At 40.6% G+C, this 27569-nt stretch overlaps 1 protein-coding gene across 6 annotated transcripts; it reads right to left on the reverse strand.

Moving 5' to 3' along the window:
- Position 1: 1 nt before the first annotated feature.
- Positions 2-26013, reverse strand: FAM118B (family with sequence similarity 118 member B). 6 transcript variants are annotated; one of them, XR_013587545.1, is made up of 11 exons: positions 25824-26013; positions 22946-23023; positions 18093-18193; positions 11916-12201; positions 11214-11441; positions 9754-9882; positions 8338-8460; positions 7270-7432; positions 4660-4722; positions 3781-3840; positions 2-2099 (listed from the first exon to the last, which is right to left on the reverse strand). XR_013587545.1 is itself a non-coding variant. In XM_078608167.1 (10 exons), the coding sequence occupies exons 3-10, from the start codon at positions 18170-18172 to the stop codon at positions 2047-2049; spliced, it is 1089 nt and encodes a 362-aa protein (XP_078464293.1). In that variant the 5' UTR covers positions 18173-18193; positions 22946-23023; positions 25824-26013; the 3' UTR covers positions 2-2046. The 6 variants fall into 6 exon arrangements, 5 of the variants coding, with proteins under 5 accessions (XP_078464293.1, XP_078464290.1, XP_078464292.1 ...); XM_078608167.1 differs by lacking the exon at positions 4660-4722 and having other exon boundaries at positions 11916-12168; XM_078608164.1 differs by lacking the exon at positions 4660-4722.
- Between the last annotated feature and the right edge of the window lie 1556 nt (positions 26014-27569).

Here is a 27569-nt window from a genome sequence, read left to right on the forward strand (position 1 = left end):
ATATTTCTAAAAATACTTTATTGGGAAAATGTTGCACACTTGAACTGGCTACAAAACATTTACTCAATCTAGTTATACACTGCGAAGACTTACTTTCATTTTGTGATCTCATTCTGCAAAACCATATCTACACTGAGGTAGTCAGACTAATTACATTACATAGGATCTAATGTAAACAAAGTTAGTAACGTTGTAACGTTTATAATATTGAGATATTGTTTGTCCAATTTGTTAATGGTTCTTTGTTAATGTACGTAATTGTGTCAGTCTGTACAGAAAATGCAAGTCACTAAGGGTATCTGCGAAGACACAATTGCAAGTTACTTTGCAGTCTAAACAGGGAAATGAATATGGTTGCAACAAAGCTCAAACGTTGATACATTTTTCCTGCTTAAATATTAAAACATGTTTGTTTGTCATCATATACTGTATTAATATATCATGAAAAAAAATAATTGTAGACTACAATGCAAGTTCACAGAATTTTCACTTTTTTTTTTATAAACGTCTAAATTTGTTTAAAAAATCCCTTTATATTATTTTTCAAGTCCTCAGTGTATAATTGGTTTCATGTCAACCAATGTGAACGTGTTCACTAAAATAAATGCAACGCTTTGCCTTGAATTTAAACAATTTAAACAAATGTTAAACAATTCACAAAACTGGAAAAAGAGTGACAATTTTCCAAATGACAATTGCACACTCAATTCTTACGGCATGTAAAACTACAATGCAACAACTGTTTGAAAGGAGTCCTTGAATTGACAAGAGGCTGAGTTACTGTTCAGTTTATCTGCAGAAAATGCGTTTATGAAACAGGCATCACGGTTGGCACAAACTTACACATGCAAACAGCACATACAAACAGAACATACTTTAGAAAATGTAGCCATTAAATACAAACCAGTCCCTTTGGGTCCTAATAAATTGATATATACAATGTCAAGTATTAGCCCTATCAAACACAACAAATATGTATACCAAGGGAACTTTAAAAAATGTCGTTTATCACAAAGCCATAAAAAACTTTTTTTGTGGCTCTAAGTGTTGTACAATGTTGGTTGAGGGGTGATTTGACAGCAGAAGACTCAACCACAAGTGATAATTTTAAAATCCTTTAAATGTGAAGAATGTTGAGTCTTGGGCTCATCTTTTGCAGGATTAACACGTTTAAAAGCATGACCCTGTTTTTTCCATTACGAATTCATATTTTAGCATACGCTTATTCAGTAAAAATCCCCTCGTCAAGCTTTGAGCTACAACTTTAGCATTCGAAGGTATACTCTGCATTTGAGTTCGAGGCCACAACCATGAACCTGAGCATTTAAGCAAATTATACAAGTTGTAGTCTACAACTCACCGCATTATACATCACCTTAACATAAAAGCGTTCCTGCTTGTAGACGTTAACATTTTTTGAATTTTATTTATGAGCAAATGTACGTATATTGTTCTTGCTTTTCCAGGCTTTTCCAAAGTATTGTATGACAGTGTAGCTGGCACAAAGTCGTGCATGCAGCCCCACACATCAGAGGTGAACTGGGGGCGGGGTCTCTGTGTGGTGACTTCATATTAAATCGAAGCTGACGGCAGGCACCCTGTTCTCATGCTAAAGTCTTTCATCAACTCGATTCCATCACACGGCTTTATTTCAGTTCACAGCTTGACCCCTTAAAACTTGTTCCTGCCTCTCCCTCCTCCTGCACCTCCGTCTCAATCCTTAACACCTCTAATAATCAGTCCATGCTTATTATAACCCACCTGTCTTCCCAGCCCATATCTCGTGACCACTTTGTTACATTTCGATTTAAAGCTTTCGTGACTGCAGGGATTCATCTTCTTGGTTCTTTCGGTAAAGTCACGTAGAAGGGAAGTAATAAAATAATAAAAATAAAACATTATTTTATTTTATTATGTTTTATTTTTATTATTTTATTACTTCCCCACTTTGTTACAGTCATCATAACCCGTGCCTCTTGGTCATGTGCTAAAGCAGCCTGCCGCTAAGAGGCCTTGGATTCTTTATCCACGGCAGATCTTGACTCATCACTGCTGATCGCTGCTCACGGAATCTTCCCTTTTCATCTCCGTTTTGAATTCTGAAAGACAAAACACGGTAAAATAATTTGTAAATCAAAACACTCGAATTTATTTCAACCATTAGCTCTGTTCATAGAGAAGTCGTGCTCCCTTTATAAACATCGGTAGTTTAAATCCCAGCTCGGATCAAATGAGCCCATCATGCATCCAGGATCAATAAAATAAGCACTACTTCGTGAAGCTGCACCACTTGTGAGAAATCACTGCCTCTCAATTGGTGCAACACTTGTACACTATCTATGGGGCCTATGAAAACAAAACTTGCTTCCTATATTTCGATTTAAAGCTTTCGTGACTGCAGGGATTCATCTTCTTGGTTCTTTCGGTAAAGTCACGTAGAAGGGAAGTAATAAAATAATAAAAATAAAAATATTAAATATTATGTTTTATTTTTATTATTGTATTACTTCCCTTCTACGTGACTTTACCGAAAGAACCAAGAAGATTGCTTCCTATAAACAGCAGTGAAAAGCAGAAGTATGACGTGGAAACTTACATTGCCGATTCAGACACTATTCAGTGAAAACATCTCAATTATCATTGGGTATTGTTAGCGCTTACATGTTTACGTCACCGATGGTGATTATTTAACATTAATTGAAATGTAAATATAATGCAACTACTGTTCAGTACACGAACAGGTAAAAATTATTTAAGTACTTAAAATTATCTTCTTGGTTCTTTCGGTAAAGTCACGTAGAAGGGAAATAATAAAATAATGAAAATAAAACATAATAAAATACAATTCTCACGACGTTTCAGCCACAACACAAGCAGCCGTCCTCAGGTGAAGAACAGGGCTGAGGACGGCTGCTTGTGTTGTGGCCAAAACGTCGTGAGAATTGTATTTTAATATGTATAATTTTGATTATTTTATTATTTCCATTCTGCGTGACTTTACAAAAAAACCAAGATGAATCCCTGCAGTCACGAAAGCTTTAAATCGAAATTTTACTTAAAATTAATTTTAAAAGGTAGATCTCAAATCGATTATAAAAGTTTACAATATATAACATTTTTTTATCTAAACTGGGAGAAAAAAAGATTAACAATTTCTATCAGAACAGCAGAATTAATACAAAATGCCAATTCTCCCATTTTCTCTCGATACATTCCCCCCTATAACACTAACTTCTTTATAACACCAGCAAAAACCCCTATATTTTGCTGTGACTGACAATTGTTCATTATCTTCACTTGCCACAACCAATGGGAGGAGCAAACCCTACATTGGATCAGCGACTCCCTCCTTTGTTTGGTTGCACCACTCTACCCGCGTCATTTACATTTAAAACATCTAACGAGCACATTAACGCTTAGCATCGTGAATGTAACGGCAGTAAGGCCTTAGTGGTTTTAACGCTCGTAGGGGAATTTGGGTGTGTTCATGAAACACAATTATTTGAGACACGGCTAGCTGGGAGTTGTTCTCGCGACATGATTCATTTGTAAGTGGCTGCAGGTGTCCACATGCTTCATAGCACACACCCGGGAGAGACTCGCAAAGCTTACAAATTATAATCCATAAGTTGGCAGTCATTTAAAGTCACAGTTTTTACAAAACAAGACACACTATCAAATAATCTTAAGTTTCGAATGGTTCCTAAACAAGTTGTATAGATACATTTGGTTGCAACAGACCAAAACTGCTTTGGAAATAGACGACTGAATACAACATACCTGTGTAGCAACAAGGCTGGGAACCGGAGAGCTCCACATTTCCATTGTCAAGCTTGGCGGCTGCACATGCAAACAAAAAACACGACCTTAAGGAATCATGACAATGGTCCTTAATACACACAAATGCACTCAATCACACTGTGTTAAAGCCAATTTAATTGTTCAAAGTGACCAATTAAGTAACTCAATTGGATATTTTGTTACAATATCACAGCATAGATTAATGTGTTCAATGCAAGCTGATATTATTGTAATTTTCTATATTCATTTGCACTCCAAGTGAACAAAAAGTTGGGATTACTTAAAAATAATATAAAATCCAACAGTGTGTATCCTCAAACATGTAGTTACTAACACCTAAACATTTTTGGAGCATTCAGTGTATCCTACTGTAGATATAAAAGCGGCCATGGTATTGTGAAGGTGACCAAAAGGGGAAAAAACCTTATACTGGAACACAGAAAAAAAATGTGTGCCTTCCAATCAGAACCACTAGGAATGGAAAACATCGAAATGGGAAAATTGATCTGCAGAGTAATAGCATCAACATTGTTTAAAACAACTTTGCAACAATATTCAATGCGAATTAAAACAGGCCTGTCATCATTGTCACTTAGTCTGCACCACAGTCAAAAGCTGTCATGTGGACAAGATATTTTAAAAAAGACGAATTCTTTTGAAACTGCGGCACGTTACATTCTGCTTTGGGCAGGCACATGTTATTGAATTTTGCTACGAAGGCAGGCAATGATTGTTAGTCCCTGCACAAGACATTACACCCACCATTATGTGTTTCTTCTATGTGTTTGCATTATTCCTCGGAGAATAAAGTTTTGTTGGATTGTGTTGAGATGATCGGCATTGTGCCAAATTACTTACACACATCTGGGATCCTATTCTCCTATTCAGTGGTAATATAATACCTCTCTGTCACCTTCGATACTGCAAGACAGGATAGCGAAAGCTTGCTAGTGTGCCCTCTCACCGATTAACCCACATTCACTCCACTGTCAGCCAACAGCAGGTCCTCATGCATTCAATTATTTTCTTTGGCTGAAACCCACACATCGAGAATACCTCATGCAGCAGGGGGACACGCTTAAGAGCTACTAACATGCCTGTTACCACTCTCAGATTCTTGGTGTAGTTACAAAATCAGGCGCCAATGCCTCTATTTTATTTTCTCAAAACATTTAAAATCAATCGTCACCGATTTGAAAGGAAATGCAGGTGTCAACATGACCAAACAGAATTTATACCATTTCACAAAAGTCTCTCACCCACGCCTTGTAAGTCTCAATTATTAACGACCTGCTCCAATTATGAAAGAGCTGTAAATCATGTGGGCAAGACTCAACTTCAGGCAATTACCAGCATGACAGCTCACCGTGCACTGTGCTTTGGATAGCTTTTTCCAAGATTACTTTGGGTGCATCATTTAAAACGTGTAATTTGTGTATTTAAAGCAGTGCAGCACGCTGTTCTGATACACAGATTCCATCACTATTGTGTTCCATTCACAAACCACATTACAGCGAGACACAGAGATCATAATTTGCCTTTGATCACCATGGCTGGCTTAAGTTAGTAACACCTGCCATAAATGGTGACTGTTGGATCATGGGAGAAAACTCCACCCCAATTGTTAGTGAAGAAGACAACTTTTTTATATATATACATATACAAAATACTTTTGAATATTTTTTACATTTACATTATGTATACATAAGGAACAAGCACAAATACACGTAGAATATACATTCATACTTAATACATTTTATGACAGATTTTCACCAAGACTATAGTTTATGTACTTAAACCAAGCATAGTAGCCTCTATTGTTTAATGCAGTTGATATATGTGTTACATATTTCACACCTTGCTTACTCATTTTCATCCATTAAGGAATAAGCCAAAAATTCGTCTGGTTCCAGAAGCCTCAAAAGTGATAAGTGGTAACATTACTAAATTAATAAATTAACCATTTCATTGTATTTAGGAACAGTATTGTAATGCATTAGAGCACACAGACACGTGGAGCAATACACCGAGACAGGGAGGCAGGAAATAATGTTTTTTTGTTGCCAATCCACTAATTACCCTAAATTACCACTTTGCTTCACACGAATAGGCTGAGTAATGCACCGATGACCTAACATTTTAAATGAAGCCCTTCTAGCACTGGAGCTTGCCTCGCAATATGTCTGTGGCACTTGCAATACAAGCAGCAACAGCTAAGCCAAAGAGTAATTGTCCTTTGAGACAGCTTTCACTACAATTGCCTACACATCCAATATTAACGTCACACACTGTTAATTCGATCTACAAAATCAATAGACTTCACTTGCACATTCACTGCTCGAACAATCTGCAAATGCACAAAACAATGCTAGCACATAAAAAAAACCTGAATGCCTTTGTAATTTCAGGAAGGAATCTCCAAGAACAGCTCACACAATTCACACTTTGTTGAGATCTGAAAATAACACTATTTTGAAACCTTTGGGAGCATTCCCAAAAAGTTGCAAATTATGTCCAGAAAACTGAAATGGAAGGTGAATTCTTATGAAGCAGCTTTGGATAAATGTATCCATACTCACCAGAGTCCAACTGCATTATCATCATCATCATTATATGTCAATGTAAATGCTCGATGAACAAAGTAAAAAAGAGCTCAGTGACGTCATGCTCACATGAGCAGCCGTACTCTAATCTCCTGTTTACAGCCCTGAGCCAATAGTGGAAATTCCATATTCCTTTGGCAGGGGTGAGCCTCTCCATAGGGCATCCCCATATCCCCTGTTGACTCCCCCCACAGGGAAGATGGGCTGATTAAAGTAAACAAAGTCAGTGAGTCATGTTTGCATTGACCACAATACCTGCAGTCGGAATGCAAACAAAAAACACAACTCTGATAATAATATGCACTATCCTTGAAATTGATTGGTCCACACCCGAGACAGCTTTCCTTAGAGCCTCGTCTCACATGGTGTTGGACCAGATGACGCCAAAAGGCGCACAACTCAAAGACAATGCACCATCAGAGTATGAGAGCTCGGGGTAAGCATTTACACCATTGGAACCTCCTTTGCAGTAGCAAAATATGATAATTGTTTTTTTTACCCTTTTATCTGGCAACAAAACTGAAAGAAAAAAAAGTGTCAGTTTTGTTTTCAGATAAAAGGGTAAAAAAACAATTATCAAAGTCAGTGAGCTTTATTTTGTGTGCCCAATGTTAACATCACCCCTGCAGTCTCTGCAGAAGGACCTATGTCAGCCGCATTGGTTCGTTAATCCAAGAATGATCCTGCATCTCAAAGCCGATACATTAAAAAAAAATAACAAAGGATACCAAAACCACCAACTCAAAAGTTTCTGCGACAGCCATCGTCATTTCGACGACAGTAATCGTAAGTAAACATTACAAATCCACAAGCCAATAGTTTTTTTTCAACAAGAATACATCTTCCACTCATCCGCCGCTCTCACCTGCACTTCCCCGCTGGCAAATCTCAGTGGCGAGGCGCTGGAAGTACTCTGGCAGGTGTTCATACTCGTCTCCGTATGAGATGACCTTGATGCCCTTGTCCAGCATGTTCTCGCGCAGCTTCTTGAAACTTTCCGGGTCTTCCCGACGCACCAGCATGAAGTGCTGCGAGTTTGTTAAAATCACAGGTTTAATTGTCAATTTACTGTTATGTAAAATCATTTACGGGGGGGGGATCAATCAAGGATTAAATTAAGTGACAGAAAGCCCATTTATAAGTAAAAAAAAAATGTTTAATTTCCATTTTATGCCAACTTTAGTCAAAAACAATCAATTTCATGCCAAAACTAGATACCAGTGGTATAAAAGTGCATCAAATAACACAAAGATAGTGTTTGATTTCATTTTCTATTATATTCTTAATTCATATTATTCATATTTTCATAGTGATTGTTAGTTAGTATTTGCGGATGCAATACGATTCATTATACCCACTTTTTTTCTAAGTTGTAAAACATTTACAACTATATGTAACATATCTCTTTTGGAGAAAGGGTATTTTCCAGACACATTCGAGAACTATTTTCTAATTGTAAGGCAGCATGTGTGGTAATCATAATGGATGTTAAGCAATGTTCTGTAAGTGCAAATGGAAAAGCTCAATTACCAAAATCTCGAAGTAAACTAAGAAAAAAACATGATGTATGATGTGTTGAACTTCTTTTGCATCGTACGTAGCCAACCGTACTGATAGGCGGTGTGAGGGGAAGGCCAAAATACTAAAGTCAAAAATAAGTTCAAAAGAAATTAGTTTTCAATGTATATTTGAAAGTGCATAGCTCCCGCAGCTTCCTAATATTGGGAGTGCGTTCCAGACGGCCGCAGAAGCGCATCTGAAAGTGTGCCATGCAGTAACCATCTTTGTTCGATGGGTTTGCCAAAAGCCGCTGCTGCGGGGATGACCGGATGTGGTGCGATTGATTTATGCTCCTTGACGAGACCAGCAAGGGATGTGGTACATTTGAGGCAAGCACTTTGTTGTGTGTCACGAGTGCAACTCTTAATAATACCTCAAGGTCAGAGCGATGTTTGACAGCTTCGAGAAAGAGCGCCTGGAAAGTGGTGTCATCGACTGTTCGACCACAGCCCAGGAACACGAACGACCGGCTCTCGTACAGGTGCTGGATCTCACGCTGTCTCACACGTCCAAACACACGTGGTCCAAAAATACGCGTGTGCAAAAATCTAAAATGGAAGCCCGTCAGAGAGTCGCACAAGCCATCGGTGAATATAAATAAGCCGATCATTGTATGCACTAAATTTCGATTTAAAGCTTCCGTGACTGCAGGGATTCATATTCTTGGTTCTTTCGGTAAAGTCACTTAGAAGGGAAATAATAAAATAATAAAGTAATACAAATAAAACATAATAAAATGAAATTATCACGAAGTTTCGGCCACAACGCAAGGACAGCTGCTTGCGTCGCGGCCGAAACGTCGTGAGAATTTCATTTTATTGTTTTATTTGTATTATTTCTCTTCTACGTGACTTTACCGAAAGAGCCAAGATCATTGTATGCACGTTCTCTAATAACATTTTTTAACGACACAGATGTTGACCGAATGAAAGTGGTTCCCTTAAGATATGACATTGGCTACAGATTCCAAGTGAGTTCGCTGTGTTTGCAACTGGGATACAACTGGGGGTCTCTGTAAACAATGCAGCAATTCAAAGTAAACACACACGAGAAAGAGAAAATGGCATGTGGACACGATAAGACTATACTGGCACTGGGTTTAATTTGTGAACCTCCGATTTCTAGGAATGAAAATAGGCTAAGGAGTAAAGCAAAACATGACAGATATTGACGTAAAATATTTCCTCATTAAGTCAAATCGAGCCACTTATGAATGGTTAAGACCGTTAATACATATATTTAGAAATACCCTTTATGTACATACAAAGGCATCATTGTCAACTCCTTTTCAAAACAGTCGTGATTGCAGAAGTATGCCGAATCCCATTAACGAGTGCTATGTGGGAGTAAATCAGTGCACCCAAAGAAAACCCACACATACGACAAGGGGATAACACTCAAATCTCTGCACTATACGTTTCTTTTTAAGGAAGTGTTATTGCAAAATGTGTTGAGTTTTTTGCTAAGTTACATTTAAAAAATCAATTGCTGTACAGCCATTTCCTGAACACCTCAGCCTGAGGCTATAACACCTAGTATTCACAAGGATAATTTGGCCGTGCGTACAGTGTATATGTAACTGCCACCTATTTATGTCAATTACCAATGTGGTTAATAAGATCCAAATGAAAGACCGAGTGATGTCAGTCAGGCGTATGACTTATACGATTGCAAATTAACCAAATGTGACTGCACATCAAACGTCATGTTGCCCACATTATCCCAGAAAAGCGCAACCCCTAAAATACTTTCAGCAGAAGTTCACTAGGAGCTCACGGGAAGGGCTCACCATGACGTCAATGTTGCGGAGCACATTCTGGTAGCCGGCGGGGTGCAGCACAATCCCGCTGGGGTTGGTATAAACGCCGTGCACATGCAGGACACTCAGTGGATGCTTGCCCTGTGCCCACTCCAACACCTGCCGGGCACAGACAAGGACCCATCCACAATTATGAGGGGATGAGGATCGACAGAAATTCAAGGGGCTATTTTGACAAGAACCACAACTCGATAATCAAAGAAAAATAGCGAAGCATGTTTGGAGTAGATTCTGATTCTCCATTTTAGTTTTTTTCAATTTACCTACTTGTCTGTGCTAAGAGGAAATATTAATTAAAAGATATTAAAAAAATATTTTTTACCCAATTTTATCCCGATTGTATCATTGGCATCATGTATCTTTTAAGATCTCTAACAGAGCAGTGCAATCCATTTCGTTGGAAAACGGCCCATGGAAGCAGATATTACAGAGCTACCCGAGACCCCTTTAAGTGGCTTCTGGCCCACAAACAGTAGAGGGCAGCACTTCCCATTCGCTTTGCAATCAGAGGAAGGTTCATCCGATGAGTCAAACCGTTATTTTAATTCTCAGAGCTGGAATTTAACCAAAGTTTCTAACTAAATTTACTGTGATTTTTGTTGTGCTGTCATTTTTGACGGCACACAATTATACAACCGGATCAGCTCCTGTACTTGCATATTCAGCATATGCAGTCGATGTATAACCAACACATCCAAGCTTAAAATCTAGAATTAACACCCACCACCCTCTTCCTCATACCTCACTGGCTGCTTTGTGGAACCTTATTTTATTAGGACCTCTTTAAATGTAACTCATCAATCGAGACAAAAATCACGCCATCAACTAAATTTCTCACGACGAAAACAATCCATCATTAAACCTCCTTTGCCAGTAGCAAAATATAATAATAGGGGTTTTCCCCCTTTTTTCTGGCAACAAAACTGAAACCTTTTTACAAGGATTCATGTCTGCATTAAAGGGGGAAACCCCTATTATTATATTTTGGTACTGGAAAAAGAGGTCTAATGATGTAGATGCTCACCCCGAGCCCTCATTACTTTGATAGTGCATTGTCTTTGAGCTGTACGCCTTTTGGCATCCTCTGGTCGAGCACCAATTGGGTCGAGGCTCAAAAGAAAGCCGTCCCTGGTGTGGACCAATCAGTTTCAAGGACAATGCATATATTATCATAGTGTGTTTTTTGTTTGCAATTTGACTGCAAGTATTGTGGTTAATGCAGACATGAATCCTCGTAAAAAGGTTTCAGTTTTGTTTCCAGAAAAAAATGGGAAAAACCCGACAAATTTTTTTTTTAAACAGTTGTTAGAATTCTCACGACCACCACCCTTTCCCAAATAAGAAAGACATTTTACGTGTTTACACTGGCCAGCATTGCCATAGTCCACGCTGGGAAAATGAACTCCGCCAGAGGGGCTAGCTAACATCACCTTCTTTTCATCACTGAGGTCGAGAGACTCAAGGGTTTTGCCGCGCTGTGTGCCGTAGATCTCCAGGAGGTTGTCGAAGTTGGTGGTAAGGGCCAAGGCACCGTCCTCCATGAGCCGCAGCACCGACTGCAGCAGACGCTTGCCTACCTCCTCCATTTTGCTCTCGAGGCCCTCAAACACCTCGTAGAGGCAGTCCTTGAAGAAGGTGGAGCGAACATTTCCTGTTCGCTGCAGCACGCGAGAACCTCTCATTAGCACGGTTGGCTACGTACGGTGCGAAAAAAGTTTAACATACATACAGTAGAGAGGAATTGAAGACACTCCCAGGCAGGGAGAGTAAGGTGGTAGTATTTGTTTGTGCAGACGTTTTTGGATTGAATCCATCACACGAGTGCATTTTGTCCTGGCATGTCTGTTTCATCCCACATGCAAAAAAATAGCCACAATCTAACCACATATCCCAAAGTATTGAGACTAAGTTGAGGCATTGCTGTGTAAATACAGAATTATTGAACCCTATTTAGTCACTTTAATAATTATTAGTATTGAACCCTAATCATGCACTTTATGGCCTTGAATCATGGTTGATTTGGAGTATTACAGTACATTGTAATATTCACGGACACGTTTGTCCTGTTTCGGATCAGGTTTGACTCGTGATAAAAAATAATAACATATCACAAAGCATGCACCAATACTTACAGGAGACAACTTCTGGATGAGGTCGTGCGCGACATGTACAAGGTTCTTGTCCTGGCGCAAGCATCGCGTGAAGCGGCGGCTCTCCTCCTCCTCGAGAAGGTCGAAGTCTGAGGCAGCGTCGAGCAAGGCCTGGATAAGGCCTTTCCAGGACTGCAGGGCGGGTACACGCGGCGCCACAGCTGCACTGATACCTGTGCCAATGACCAGCACCAGTTCCTGCGGCAGCTTCAGCTTCAGGCTGGGCAGCAGCTTTCTAATTGGCAATGACAAAACAGCAATAACAATGCTACTACTTGCGTAAGAAAAACTTGGCCGAGCCAGACCACAGAGTCATCATGTGCTGTGTTTTCAGTGCTCTCAGTCCTCCACAGCCTGGTCTGAGGGCAATATAATAGCAATGCGAATGACAACAATTATCTATGCTGTAACAATGCACTTGTGTTGTCAATTCAATGTTACCACACGTTCCTATTTGGAAAAAGAGATATGAAATCTCCACGGATTCTCACTTGGTTTAAGGCTACCGACTTACGGACATACTTATGTCTGCCTGCCTACCTACAGTACCATTCTACCGACAAATACTCTTGATATCATCACATGCATCATTCTATATTCATTGCTGTATAAAGGCCTGTTTATGTTGTCACCGCAGTCATATACATCCAAAATGAATCTTGTTCCACACGTCTCAATGTCCTTGCTACATCAAATAACATCAATAGTAATTTATTCCTTGGGTATTTTTTGGTACAGAAACCCATACCTATGATTTGCTCCAATCTGGATGACTATGCTACTTACAACCTGCACTTGACAACAGCATACAAAATAACTTAATGGATTTCAAAGCTAAATTCTGGCATTTCTTTCAAGTGTTAATTAACTGTCATCTCCTTAGAAATAAGCAGTTTGTAGCTTGTTGTAAAATGCTGGCACAAGGTTTGTAGCGAGTGCCTTGAGGATTGGATCTAGAAAATTCAGTGGTGTGGAAAGACAAACCACAATAATAGGAGTCTTTTCAGAATCTCATAAGTGTCGTATAAATGAATGCAACAAATTCCCATTGAAACAAGGATCGCAATTAAATAAGACGCTACAGGAGGTACACACTAATGGCCGAAGGACAAGTAGCATAAAATTACAAGTAATGGCCTTAAGTGGTTATTCTACTCGCGCAATTGCTGCATGTGTATTCAATTCATTCCGCTTAGTAGTACAATTCATATCCACAAAAAAAATCACTCCTGGATTTCTTAAACTGACAAACGAATTTATTGCATTGAAAGATGCCACTGTGCTTATTCATCCAAACAAAATAAAATACACTACACAATTGCTGTAAATCCACGTAGAAAAAGTATATGGTGAAAATGAAGGCGGCATCAGACTGAATATTAAGGTAATACTAATATTTACATCATATTATGTACACTATACCCACACAACCAATAGTATATATTTTTTACTTAAAACAAAATAAAACTGGTATCATTAAAAGGACACTTTTTTTCTTTTAATTTAAATAAAATACACAAAATCAGTGAAACAGAATCACCAGGACAGGAAAAGTAAAAAGGCTGTGTGTCTGTTAAATTTATTTTACTAACAAATAATACAAGGACTGTCTTTAAAATTACCAAAAGACTCCATTATCTTGACAACTCTGAGAATCAGCATTTGCAGGCTCTGAGCCCAAACGGACAGAGCAGGAAACATTCATTCACAGGACAAAAATAAACTATCAAAGAGAATGTCTTGCAGCTGCAAAGGTCTCATTTGCAAATGCAGCCCTTGACACACAGCAAACAATGCAAGATCCACAGGCGAGCTAAAATATTCCAACCAACCTTTGGGAAAGTAGCCCAATAATACGATACCCAACTTTGATCTCCGGGTTGTTCATTTATGTGCCAATCACGTTGCTTGATGTGTGCTATGCAGTTCGGAATGCAAAGATAGCAAATGTTTGTGTGTATTGGTCATATTTCAATTTAAAGCTTTCGTGGCGGTTTAAAAAAAAAATATTGCCGTAGTTTTCACACCTGATGATGATTGCTTGTGTTGTAATCGAAACGTCGTGATAATGTTATAGTTTTATTTTTATTATTTTATTATTTCCCTTCTACGTAACTTTACCGAAAGAACCAAGACTATGTATTGGTCATGCTTTGGTCATTTAGTGTAGAATGCATTTGGATAAAAATCCTGCCAAGGGCAAAAAAATACATCCAAAGATGACAATTATATGCATTGTTTAAAATTTGTGAAATAAATGAACGCGAAAAGTTCGTCCCCATCATAGTGTATATTCTTGGTTCTTTTGGTAAAGTCATGTAGAAGGGAAATAATTAAAATAAAACATAATAAAAATTCTCACGACGTTTCGGCCACAACGCGACTTTACCGAAAGAACCAAGAATATTAATCCCTGCAGTCACGAAAGCTTTAAATCGAAATTCATCACAGTGTAGTCACACACTCAGAGACACTAGGGGTAGGAGGCACTCTATTTATTAATAACCTTCACAGTTCGCAAGAGGTAACTACAGCGCTCAGTCAGGACAGCCGGCAGACTGCCTGACTGACGACGCCAAGATGGTGACGAAGACTCCAGCAGCACAACGGGATCCCACCCCAGGCAACAGCCCTGAGCCTTCGCTCGGGGTCAACCTTTTATCCTCCCGGCGTGGCCTCGCTCCGCCCCGGCCACGCCCCCCTTCTAGAGCCTACTAGCGGGTTCCTGGGCTGACCTCACGTGCCCCCTCTCACCTTTCCCCTACATCCCTCTCTCTGGCTTATCACGTGGCCTGCTGACACAGACAGGGCTGCCGCAACTGCAGATCCCCTTCTCTATCAGCAACTCGCACTATGCTACGTCGAGACCCATTCCATGTCAATACAATAGCAAAAAAGATGGATTCAGAAATGTACACGTAACATGATTTGACATGTACAAATAGAAATTTTAATCACGTGACAAAAAATAGTAAAATTTACATGACGTTTATTTTAAATTAAATTGCATACCATTTGACAGAAAGAGTGAATGCAATAAAAAATTATTATACAAAATTGGTGAAAAGCAGAACTCATGTTAAACGGCCCTTGTGTGCCAAGTTGTACAGAACTGCCTTTTATAAATTAGTTTTTCAAACCAATATTATTTCACCAGCTCAAAATGTATTTTTATAAAAAGCCAACGCATGGGGGTCATGGGAGATCCGTTTGTCTCCCATCTCGAACTGTGTCCCCATCACCTCGAATTTCTCGTTTCTGTCCCCGATGTATATTTCTCCCCACGCGTCTGCTTACAAGCGTCGTTTCCTCGTGACGGTCTTTCCCTGCCTATTAATCTCTCCCCATCTTTCACTTTCTCACATCCCAATCTACCCATGTCATTTCCACCTTGTATCTCTCTCATCTCTTGTCCATTGACTCTCCTCGCCTCTCTCGTCATGTCTTTCTCCCCATGCCCCTCCTCCTTGCGTTTATGTGCAAATGTGGAGGTTTGTGTTCACGTGTTGGCCTGTGTACATGTACGTTTCATTTTAAATCTATAGTTATGAATGTTTGTGTGCACTTGTCGAAATTTAAATGGTGTTATGTCTACAATTACCGGTGTATGTGAGCATTATCAATCAATCTTTATTTGTTATGTTATGTTCCATATTGAGTAGATATAAATAAGCCTGTATATCAATCAACCAATATTTATTTTACGTGCCAATATCACCCTCAATAAAGTAGGCTTCAGTGCACATAACAGAAGAATGGGATTGCTACAGGGGTATTAAGCAACAGGAAATATATGGCTGTGTGATTGTTATATAATATACGTCGTGGTTAATTTTGACACGAAAGGGTTTTTTTGGGTAAGATCGCGTGAATATAAGTCATTATTCACGCGATATAATAAAAAAAAACTTTGTTATAGATATTGGCTGCGAAAGCTTAGCGTGTTAAAATGACTAAATAAGGGGGTCACCTAACAGAAACGTTTTATCAGCACTGCTTGAGACTATATTGTTTTTGCACTTATTCAAATGCGTTCATATTTAAGAATAAAAATTTTCTCAAACTGTATTTACTTTAATGTACACAAACACACAAGGTTAATGAAACTATGGTACAGACATATCGTAAAAAAGGGTAGAAGAAAACTAAATAGCCTTCCTATTTTAAGTATAATTTACAATGAGGTTCTACTACATTTAGATGTAGGCATATGGCAAAAGGTAAGAGGTTTAAAAAAAAAAGCACTTCACCCACCTACTTGTGACAATCACCTCCTACCACCACTTGTAATATTTCAGGGTTTGCTTGGTTGTAAACAATGACATCATAGTTTTGACTCGGCAAGTAAATGGTTGCTGCTTGGCTGCACAAGGCCATCTTACTGTAGTACATTTCTGGGCACCGTGCCTACGTTTCATTGTTTTGGATACTTTAAACGGCATTTTCACCAATAACGTGCTGTTTAATCGTGTAGTTCCTAATAAGACTCACGATTAACTGCATAGTATTCAGCTGTAGTGGACAACAAAACAGACCTGTGGTTAACTCATCATACGAGCCAAATTACATAATTTACAATTGGATGCACTGAAGCAAAGAAATAACAAGTCAATTACCACATGTACAAAATGAAAAGTTAATTGTAGCACTGCAAGGCCACGTGACAGTGAAAGTAACTATTTAAAGAGCCTGGCGTTCTCAAACGGTGCTGTCAACATTGATTGAGGGCAACTGGCTGCACAACACTTTGTCAGTGGGATCGTATGACAAGCCCTTTGCAAATATCACAGAAATATTTAACCAATTACATTTCCTGTATTGCCATTAAAAGTTAACCTCTTGTCAGGGAGCATTAGTCTGAAACATTCCCTGAAATTCAGAAAGAATGTTACTTCGTTTGTAACGTACTGTCCATTCTATCTGCGGTGGAATGTGACCCCCGGTGCTACCACGACGACCGCAGTGAAAACCAGATGCTACGTCTCAGCCGTGCATCCTGGAAAAAATGCTCAAAATGAACAAATGCACCAGTTGGCTTACATAGTAGGAGTAATATAATAAATTGCGTTCAACCATTCACCACCTTTGTGCAATCTCTGTAAACGTCGGGGTAAATGTTTTATCCTAAAACCATACTTGCAGACGTAGCGTTTTTACATGTTATCTGGGGACTTACAGTTTACACTGGCAAAAATAGAATCGTGTCATGAATCTTCGCTGTGTTCAGCAGCACATCCAATGATTGCATATTTTCTACATACAGTAAACCCTTAATATATGCACGTTTAATCATCGCGGTTTTCGCGTATTTGTGGCAAATTCATTGTCGTGCTACTTCAGATTCCTGGGGTCGTGTTCTAAATGTTCGTGGGCCGTAGCACGAGCCTACTCAACAAGTACAGTACTGCGAGGCTTGGCAGTGGTATAGACGGTGAGAGCGCGGTAGTTGATAATGATATTTGCACTGTTAAACGTTTATTCTTATGATTACTGAATGTAATTTAACACGATACGGAACGATATATGTATTATTCTTGGGTCTTTCGGTAAAGTTAAAATAAAATTAAATGTTTTGTTATTTTCTTTGAACCTATCTACGTGACTTTACCGAAAGACCCAAGAATATGAATTCCTGCAGTCACGAAAGCTTTCAGTCAAGATATATGTATTCATTAACATATACGCACAGTTTATATTTAAACTATTTTCATCAAGAGCTTTGAGTATAAATATTCAGGTATAATAGTCGCACCAGATCTCCAGGAACGTATCACCTGCGAATATTAGGGGTTTGTTGTACAGTACATACAAATGTACTGTAATGATGAAGGTAGCAATGCCGTTTGAAGAATTATTTTAATGTCCATCAATTGGATAAGCAGACCAATCCCACACGTTTCATTTAAACACCATAAGTTCCCTGTAATAGGAAATCTACAGCAACAGCTCCTGAGATCATCTTTGCAATATATGCAATTTGTAGAAATACTGCACAGCGAAACACGGTCAAATGCAGTCCTTGAACATGATCCTAGTCTGTATCAATGGTGCGATGGGTGCACGTAAACAGGACCATGATACTGCCAGTTCTGAAGGCAACACCTCACAGAGAGCTCACAGAGCAGTAGAGCAAAGGACAATGAGAATAGTGGCACTGACCTGGGCTTCTTGAGCGGTGGATACTCTCCCTCTGGGGAGTCTGTCATCGAAGACTTGCGATTGCCTTCCTCCGACTCCATTCACTGCTCCTTGTATAATCTCTGCATGTACAGCCAATTGTTGAAAGAAGTTGTAAAACTGGCCAACTGTACGCAACAACTTATATAAAACATTGCAAGCATTTTACATGACAAAGTTCGTGACATCTTTTGTGTATACAATGATATACTCGCGGCTGGTTTCGAATGACTGTTCTACTTCTCACACAATTTATTTCGCCAAGCACACTGCTGCTTCTTTTAAACTCAAGTAGATTAAACGGATAACATGTTCAAAATTGTCTCAAACTAAAGCTGGCATATCACACATGTGCAGCTTGTTACAGTTTCCAATTCTGCAGTCATGAACGCACAAGACATTAGCAGGTGCTCTAATAACGATGCACACAGTGCAAGATTAAGACAGTAACTTTGACAGTGGCACTCTACTAAGTCAGGATAAGTATAGCAGCCATGACATATTTTATATAGACAGTATCAGCCTAATACGCTTCACTGGCGACCACATCATTGAAATAAAAATTCAACATATGGTACACAATGTAACAAAAGCTGAACACACACATAAAGAAGCAGGGAGCAAGGAGAGGTAACACACTTGGAATTACTGAGAGGTAGAGGAACATACAAAACAGAGAACAAAAGCATATAAGAGACATATTGACATGATAAATTGCTAGAGGAAATGGTGGCCGATGGTCGATAATGACTAGGTAATAACAGCTAAAGGACACATGCCTGAAGGAATGGCAACTGCACAGAGTGATACCATCTCATGTGCTGGGGTAAGAAGGATTATTGCATCACAGCGGCATGAAGGCTGGTAACATCCTGGGGAGATTTTCTATCTGGCAGTGGATAGATAATGGCCGATGCTAATAAAGCAAATTTATATTTGGTTTATGCTTTTAATAGATACACTATATTTAGAGGATAATGTTGCATGTTATTCCTTGTATAGATTATGCGCTCTTTCATGAGTACATGTATCCCCAAAGGGTCAAACAGCACAGGTAAATGTAGAACATTTTACTTCAATATGCTCGTTATTAAATCCATGTATTATGAGCTCACTGTCATCAGGACTCATTATTATGGGTGGATACACACATTACCACGTGCTCTTTAACCAGAATCCCTGTGACAAAAGATTCATTCACCTAGGGAAATAAATTAGGATTATAGATATAACATAAATGTCCCAATTTTCTGAATAACATGTAATTTAACGGACATATAGCACCGTGCCAAAGATTAATTTTCATGGTGTGCTTAACACACTATCATGAAAATGTCATCAATAATTAATCTAATCATTTAAGTAATCTACGAAAAATTGTGACATTATTTGAAAGTGATCATTTTCGAATCACTGTTGTAGACATTTCCACATTGCTGCCTTTTGAGATGCCAAAGTGATATTGGCCACAGGGACGAATAGGTGAGGATAATAGTTGCAATCACTGACCAATTGTTTGCGACTGCATTACGCAACTTTTGATTTGTGCTTATTAGCATATTGTGGTATAAGTTGTGCTGGATTTACTACAGTTTGCTAACACGGGAGTCATTCATTGAGCACCACCGACATTGGGTGATCAAGTAATGTCTTCTTGTGTCAAGACTGTGTCAATAAACTCAGATGTCACACTACCCACTGCACTTAATGGAGTACAATTATTTTGAAAGCTAGGGCAGCAAGAAAGATAAGTCATAGCACCAATGAACAAATCATATTTGGGACCCTAATCCTTTACTGGTCGACATCGTGTATGTGTACATCTTCATTGCTTCACGACAATGATTTTGGCCAAGATAATAAATGTTGAATAATATGTATTAAAAAAACCAGTGCCACAAGTTTGACAGCTGTACAGTTTGTTAAAATAACATTTAAATGTATCTGTTTGCAATAAACAATGTATTTTAGAACCTTTCTTCCAATTAACCAATTGGTCTGGTGGCTGAAATATAAAGAATAAATAAATGAAATATGTTGCAAAATAGAACGGCAGTGAACAGATGATTAAATAGCATATACTGTCAGCATAATTGTGACAATTCAGGAAAATCTGCCTTACTGTGGAAGCCAAAAATGTACTTAATTTAATTACTAAACCAAACAGTATCCAGCGTTATGTACATAAGTTACATAACACATTACTCGGTATTTATCAAGCCCTGCCAATGTACATACGAGCCCATCAGAGTAAGGGATCAATGGCCTCATAGCTGACGTGGCGGAACCGTTGCTAAGATTACCAAGTGGCTTCGCTTTTTCACGAGACCTGCCCACAGCACAACAAACCCAGAGAAACACGCTCCTCTCCACTGGTCCAGCACCCCTCCACTCCCCAATGAGCACGCATAAAGAATGCAACAAAGCGAGCCAAAAGAAAAACAGTAATGCTGCACCACAACCACTATGTTGCATTCGAGGGAGTTGAAGAAAGCCATGATAAAAAAACGAAATTTATGCTTCCAAAATGTAATGGAACCCCTTTTTAAATATGTATTACACAAATAGTGCAAGCTGTATTTCTGGCCCAAACATAATGCAGCATATTATTTCTGTAGGAAAGTTAATGATGTTTAGCAAATAGATTTACTCGGTACTATTCGTACATTGCTACAACTAGACCATAACATCTAAAGTTACTGCTACATTGGCATTGTTGCTACATTGGCATTTTTGCTGCATTGGCATTGTTGCTACATTGGCATTGTTGCTACATTGGCATTGTTGCTACATTGGCACTCGTGCACCGCCCATGCTCTTGCTGCTGTTGATATACTTGGGCTACGCCCATCCCCAAACCCTTATATAAGCAGTTTTCCTTAGAGGCTGACTCCTTTGCCTGATGACGACCGCTTGTGTTGCGATCGAAACGTCGTGATTTGTTTTATTTTATTTCTAACTACGTGACTTTACCGAAAGAACCAAAGAGTATGGATTTCTGCAGTCACGAAAACTTCAAATCAAGATAACATCTAAAGGTTCATCAGTGAAGTTTTAAAGAATAATGAATATAAATATTAAGATGTAATGTGCAATGAAATAATCAATTTACTGAACAATTCTGAAATGTTCCTGAAAATTTCTAAATATAATAGTTTAAATTTGGCATTTTACAATGGAATGTTCAACAAATTTCATCTTAGAAGAAATTCGAATTATGTTAAAATATGTAATGCCAATGGGGGGCTAATCTGTACCAGGCATTCCGAAATGTATAAACCAGCAGAATATTTAACAAGAGGATTACAGGAATTATGGGTCAACAAGATTGTCTACTTGGGTTTGGCTTATTTCAGACATCAAATATACTTGGGCTATCTTTTGGTGGAGCTTTCAAAAATAACAATTGTTTAAGAAATTGGCAAACGGAACTTTATAGCGCCACATTGCACTACCATCAGCCACACACCCATAACAAATTCACATAAACAAACTATGACATTTTAGCACGTAGGCTTTCGCGACCGATATTATTCAATGACATACTGAAATAACTTTATTAAAAGGCAAAACATTTGGGACAAAGATAAATGAGAAAAACGGCATGTACATGTCAGATTTACAACGTTAAATAGCTGTTGGAAGGAAATGTATTTTTAAACTCACAAGATTGTATATCTAGGGCAATTATTGCAGGAGGACCGGTAAATCAAAATGATGGAATAAAGGGAGCAAGAACAGGTTGGAGTACAATAGAAAAGTTAATTTTACAATAAAATCCAACATACCAATTATGCCTAAATACCAGAGTTTTCAATTGATGCAGCTTGCCTTCTGTGACATGGATTGGAAACATGGGACACTAACAATAGTATATGGAAGAAACACTGAAAATTATGCAAAGCCTAAAAATGCATCCGGGGAATTACACTGCTATAGAGAAAGTGGAACGTGGGGTGGCAGGGTGGTGCACTGATAACGCTTGTGCCTCACGGCAAATAGGGCCTCAGTTCATGCCTTTGTTGTGTGTGGAGTATGTATGCTCTACCCCTTTTCTGCATGGTTTCCTCTGCATTCTCTGGTTTCCTCCCATAGCTAAAAAAACAATGGCGTGCTTATACGGTGCGATGGTGTGTATATGGTGCGTTAATTTTTTATTTGCTTTGTAATATTAATTTATACTTCGTTTTTCTTTTATTTGAAAAGTTTTAGTATTTTAAGATGCATTAAGTAGATATAATAAATGACTGCATACTGCAGATATGTTTAAAAAAGCCAGAAAGTATTTAAAATTATTACATTCTATTTGTATTTTGGTATTTTAGAATTGGGTTTTATGTGTGAGAGATAATAGTATAGTTAAACATTTGCTCTCATTATTGAAATTATAGACCTCCAAAAGTCATCTTGCACTCAGGAAATTGTGAATGTTAAATTATTTACTGTGGTTGATTCAAATACATAAGAGTCCAATTGGTTTTTAACAGTTGAAGCAAATGCAACAGTAACATGGGTTTTTCAAATGAACAATGATTTAACTGTTCATTCAAAACTAAAAAAATGCTCCAAAAGTGAATCTGTGGTGTAAGCAAGGATTAATAAGCCACAAGTGAAATGTAAAATGTCATCCGCTTTAAAATGGTGGCATTTAAATTTGGCTCATCAAATAATTTTGCTACTGCAGTGTTCAACCCAATTCTGTGTCAAGCAAGACTAATTCATTTCCAACAATGCTCATATCCATCACCTTGAATATGGAGAGGATTTCATTTCATTTGTAAAATATATATTACGTTGCATATTGTTGCGGCCATCTCCTGCCAATATATGCTTACCTCCATGTCTTGGTGAATTTTCATCAGGAGTTATGTTAAAGGCAGCCCTATGATGATGTCCAACAGCAGCCAGCCAAACTGTAGCCACATGGCATATAAAACTGTATAAGACAACGCTTTATGATACCAGCAGTCGCTGATCAATGCAGTAAAAATAAATAGTCGGTGCACTGGAATTTTCACTTGCGCCGAACATGTCAGGGCAAGCAATTTTCCAAGTTAAGGCGTAATGTCATGCTGACATTTCCCCTCGTAGACACTTTTCACAAAGTGTATTCTAGAAAAATACTTGAACAATAATGCTGTAACCCAAGCATGCCCATTAAAATGTGTACATGTTCATCCCTTGTTGCCAATCCACTGCTAGATGAGGGATTCCCCAAAGAGTGTGGGTCATGAGGCTTGTTGGACCATATTTATAAAACTGGTCAGTGCAGGTTGGGCAGTGGGGAGGCAACTTGACAGATGTTGGAGAACAGTACAATTGATTTTGTTGCACTGCCCTCTGCTGCCAACCACATAGCACGATAGCCTATAACCTTTATTACAGGGTCACTCATTCTATCAATAGAGTAAAAAATGGGGGTGGGAATGGTACTTAAAGATATAAGATATGTTATGAGTGGTCAGGACAACTAATAGGTAAATTGCAGATAAATCATACCATTGTTAATTACACATTCATAACATCATCAAGCTTACTAACATCACTAATATGATCGACATTAATAACACCAAGATACATACTAATAGGGGAAGCAGGACAGATGATTGGCCTTGGGGTTTAATTGGGGAAAACGTGAAGAGGTGAAAGACGGTTAGGGGGGCAGTTAATGAAGAAATAAGATTTGGAGAGGAGTGGCAGGGAACATTCTGGAAGGCCGAGAATAAACGGGAGGGAGAGGATAAAAAGTGGAGTGTGGCTGGTGCAACGAGGTCTTTTGGCGGTAAAGCTTGGTGTGCAGTTGGGCATTAATAAAGTGCCTTACCCCTGAGACGACTCGTGCTGAGTCCCTTTTAGTTAGACTACAATTCTCTAGATTAACGAAAAACCTTAAGAAGCATTTTCTGCACTCGAAAGTCCTAGGCCACCCGCCTAGGCCACCCGGCTACAATTTGTATTTTACCAGGTAAGGCCCACTGAGCTAGACAGCTCTTCTTTCCGAAGCTACTTGACCACAAAAAATGTGGAGGGAAAAACCGGAGAAAACTCAACACGACCACGGGGAGAGAACACACCAACTCCAAATATCCAGGCGTCAAGGTCGGGATCGAACCCACGACCTCCTGTATACCAGGCGAGGTAGTTAACATCTCGCCATCGTGGCACTCCTAGACTGGTTATGGACCTCCCCGAGGTCGATTCAACATTGAGTACCTGGCATGGTGTGTGAATATCAGGACTGGGAAGACAAAGGCGGCTATGGGTGATTCTGGTCAAACCAACCCTTCATGCACAGTTATGCCCTCCATAATCTATCCGTGCCAAACGTGGAGCACTGTTAAGCAATATCTGCACCGGTTTAAAACCTTCAGGCTGGCCTGCCTACAATCCATCCCGGGTTTAGCCAGACTGGATTGTGTGAGCTGACACATCATTGAGAGATATGGACATGTTCCCATCAGTGAGCGTTGGCTGGGTCATGTAGCCTGCATGCCCAAACTACCGCATGTCCAAGCCAGCTTATGTTTGGATGATTCGAGAGGGCTCAAATGTGTGCGGGCAGGAAAAGAGATGGGGCTGATGTTGTACAGGATGTGGAGCTGATTGGAATGGCCGAAGACTGGTTGTTACCAAGCAGTGTCAACTACTTCAGCAGTTTTTGTTGTTCTTGCTGTAGTTGTCACACCTGATGACGATTGCTCGTGTTGCGATCGAAACGTCGTGATCGATTATTTTTCTACCGACGTGACTTTACCGAAAGAACCAAAGAGTAAGCGGTGTCAAGTTCGGCCTCTGTGGAGGAGGAGGAGGCTCGCTGCTGGGGAGTTGGAGGCAATCGCCCTCCAGCAACAACAACGGAGGGCAGAGAGACGCTCACAACAACGAGCTGAGCGCCGGGCGGTTAAAGCACAGCAAGTTGGCAGAGTAAGGGAGCAGAGGTGGTGGTGCATCGGCCGGTCAACCCATGGCACCCTCCGACTGACCCCGTGACCTCATGTGGCCGAACCCTTCCCCACTTCACGTGGCCTCAAAGGTGCACCTAGCCTGGTACAAGCGCCGGCTTGTTTGTTGGCAAGCGAGGTAGAGTTTGAGAGCGGTGGGCGTGTAAAAGGTGTGAGGTTCTTGGGATTCGTGGGTTGTAGAGACGATAATATAATCGATGATACCGGCTAATGAGGGGGAAGTGAAGGCATAATTAGGATAGAATGGGGGGGTGAGATACGGCAACGTGGTCAGACTGAAGAATAATAATGGGGTAGGGATCGTTAAAGTCCTTTAAACACCACGAAATCTGGCCAGCATAGTGCACTGTACACGATTCCACATCACCACGAACATTTAGCAAAGCCACCCTCCTTCTCCTCCTCCATTCCTCTCCAAAGGAGCAGCATCGTAAACGATTCAACAACAAAAATCGGCAGTACAAGTCGAGAGCAAATACATGCGGCAAACTCTCCTACTATCGCGTCCCCTTTGTAGTATTAATAAAAATAGCGTTGGGGTTGTTGTTGTTTCAATAGATAGCTTGGCTCATAAAAGCAGCATTTGTTGAAGCAAACCGCACGAGTTTGCGCACAGTTCAGTTACCGGCCATCAACTCGCACACCACCAGCTAAGCCATCACCGTCGGTCCGTACATCCACAATTGACGTGTGTGGATTTTTATTAATTTGTTATTTTTTTAATCCAGAATATTCGCGCGATTTTCTTTACCTTGACATTGGCGGCCGGGTACACACGCGGCCCACCACCACCACCACCTCTTCTTCTTATTCCTCCTCCTCCTTCTCTCCTCGGTCTGTCACGAAGGCGCCGCGGGGACTGTCCGTGTGCGTCTCTGCCGAGAGGAAGTCGCGGCAGGCGGCGGCGGTGACGGCCGCGAGCGAGAAGCTTCCCGCCCACGCGCCACGAGGTGGGGGGGGGCTTAGGAGGGGGCGGGGCAAATTGTGTCCGCTTCGCCCCCACCTACCCATCCCCGCGTGCACGACCCCCCCCCCCGTCGTGCCCCCCCCCCCTCCATCGCCACGTGCACTACCCCCTGTCACTCCCCCCCCCTCCATCGTCACGTGCACTACCCCCCCCGTCACCCCCCCCTCCATCGTCACGTGCACTACCCCCTGTCACTCCCCCCCCTCCATCGTCACGTGCACTACCCCCCCCGTCACCCCCCCTCCATCGCCACGTGCACTACCCCCTGTCACTCCCCCCCCCTCCATCGTCACGTGCACTACCCCCCCCGTCACCCCCCCTCCATCGTCACGTGCACTACCCCCCGTGTCACCCCCCCCATCCCCCCTTCATCGTCACGTGCACTACCCCCCGTGTCACCCCCCCCCCATCCCCCCTTCATCGCCACGTGCACTACCCCCCCGTCACACCCCCCTCCATCGTCACGTGCACTACCCCCCGTCACCCCCCCCCCCATCGTCACGTGCACTACCCCCCCCGTCACCCCCCCCTCCATCGCCACGTGCACCCCCCCCCCCCCGCCGTGCCCCCACCCACCTCCTCTCGTCCACAATCTGAATATTTATTTAAACTGGAGGAATCCGATGAGCTATAAAGCGTTTTTTCACACATGTCTAGTCAGAACGTTACAAAAAGCCAATACAAAAGTATAGGGAAGGTAAACAAATCATTTAAATATATATACAAATAAAACAACTAGAAATATGTTTTTATCTTCCAAGGTAAAGCCCACTGAACTATTAGCTTATTCAGAAGCGATCTGGCCACAAATGATAGCTCAACAAAATGTCTCGCGTGGTAATTTATAGCAGCTAAATAATCTAAATGCACGTTTCCCAATGTAGAGAGGAAAGTCGGAGGACCCCGAGAGAAAAATCCACGCGACCACGGGGAGAACATGCAACGTCCAAATACTATACAGGTGTTAGGGTCAGGATCGAACCCTCGACCTCCTGCATACCTGGCGAGGAAGAAACAACACACCACCCCCTACCTCACCGTCTCAAAATAACTGTTGACTTCCCCAGCGAATTGTACAAATTTTATCGACCACACGAGGTTGATGTGCCTATTTAAACCGCGCAACCAGGAATTGAACTCGCAGACTTCCTCTTGCGAAGCCACTCACTCGACGGTTGAGCGACCTGGCCGGATTATAAAGTGCGTGCAATAATACTGCAGCGTCACAAAGCCGAGGTTTTCGAATGTCGTTGCTTACAGTATGAATGGGCGTGTGACAACAGTACAAGAACAAGTGTCTTCTGTTACCGGGTGCACGTGACTTTTACAGTCGTGAGCGCAATCTCGTGCTTGCTTAACTCCTTGCCACGCAGCTGGCCCGTTCTCGCCCTCTTCCGCTTGCTCCTGGACAAATAAACCCCCGATCGAGATGACGACCCCTGCTCCTTCCATATCCCTCTGGTATCCTTTCCGATTCACCCCCCCCCCCCCCTGGTGTACCCAAACAGAATCCGCATAAGAACATCAACA

Source organism: Lampetra planeri, chromosome 29, assembly GCF_965212315.1.
Source record: "Lampetra planeri chromosome 29, kcLamPlan1.2.h2, whole genome shotgun sequence".
Lineage (NCBI taxonomy): Eukaryota > Metazoa > Chordata > Hyperoartia > Petromyzontiformes > Petromyzontidae > Lampetra > Lampetra planeri.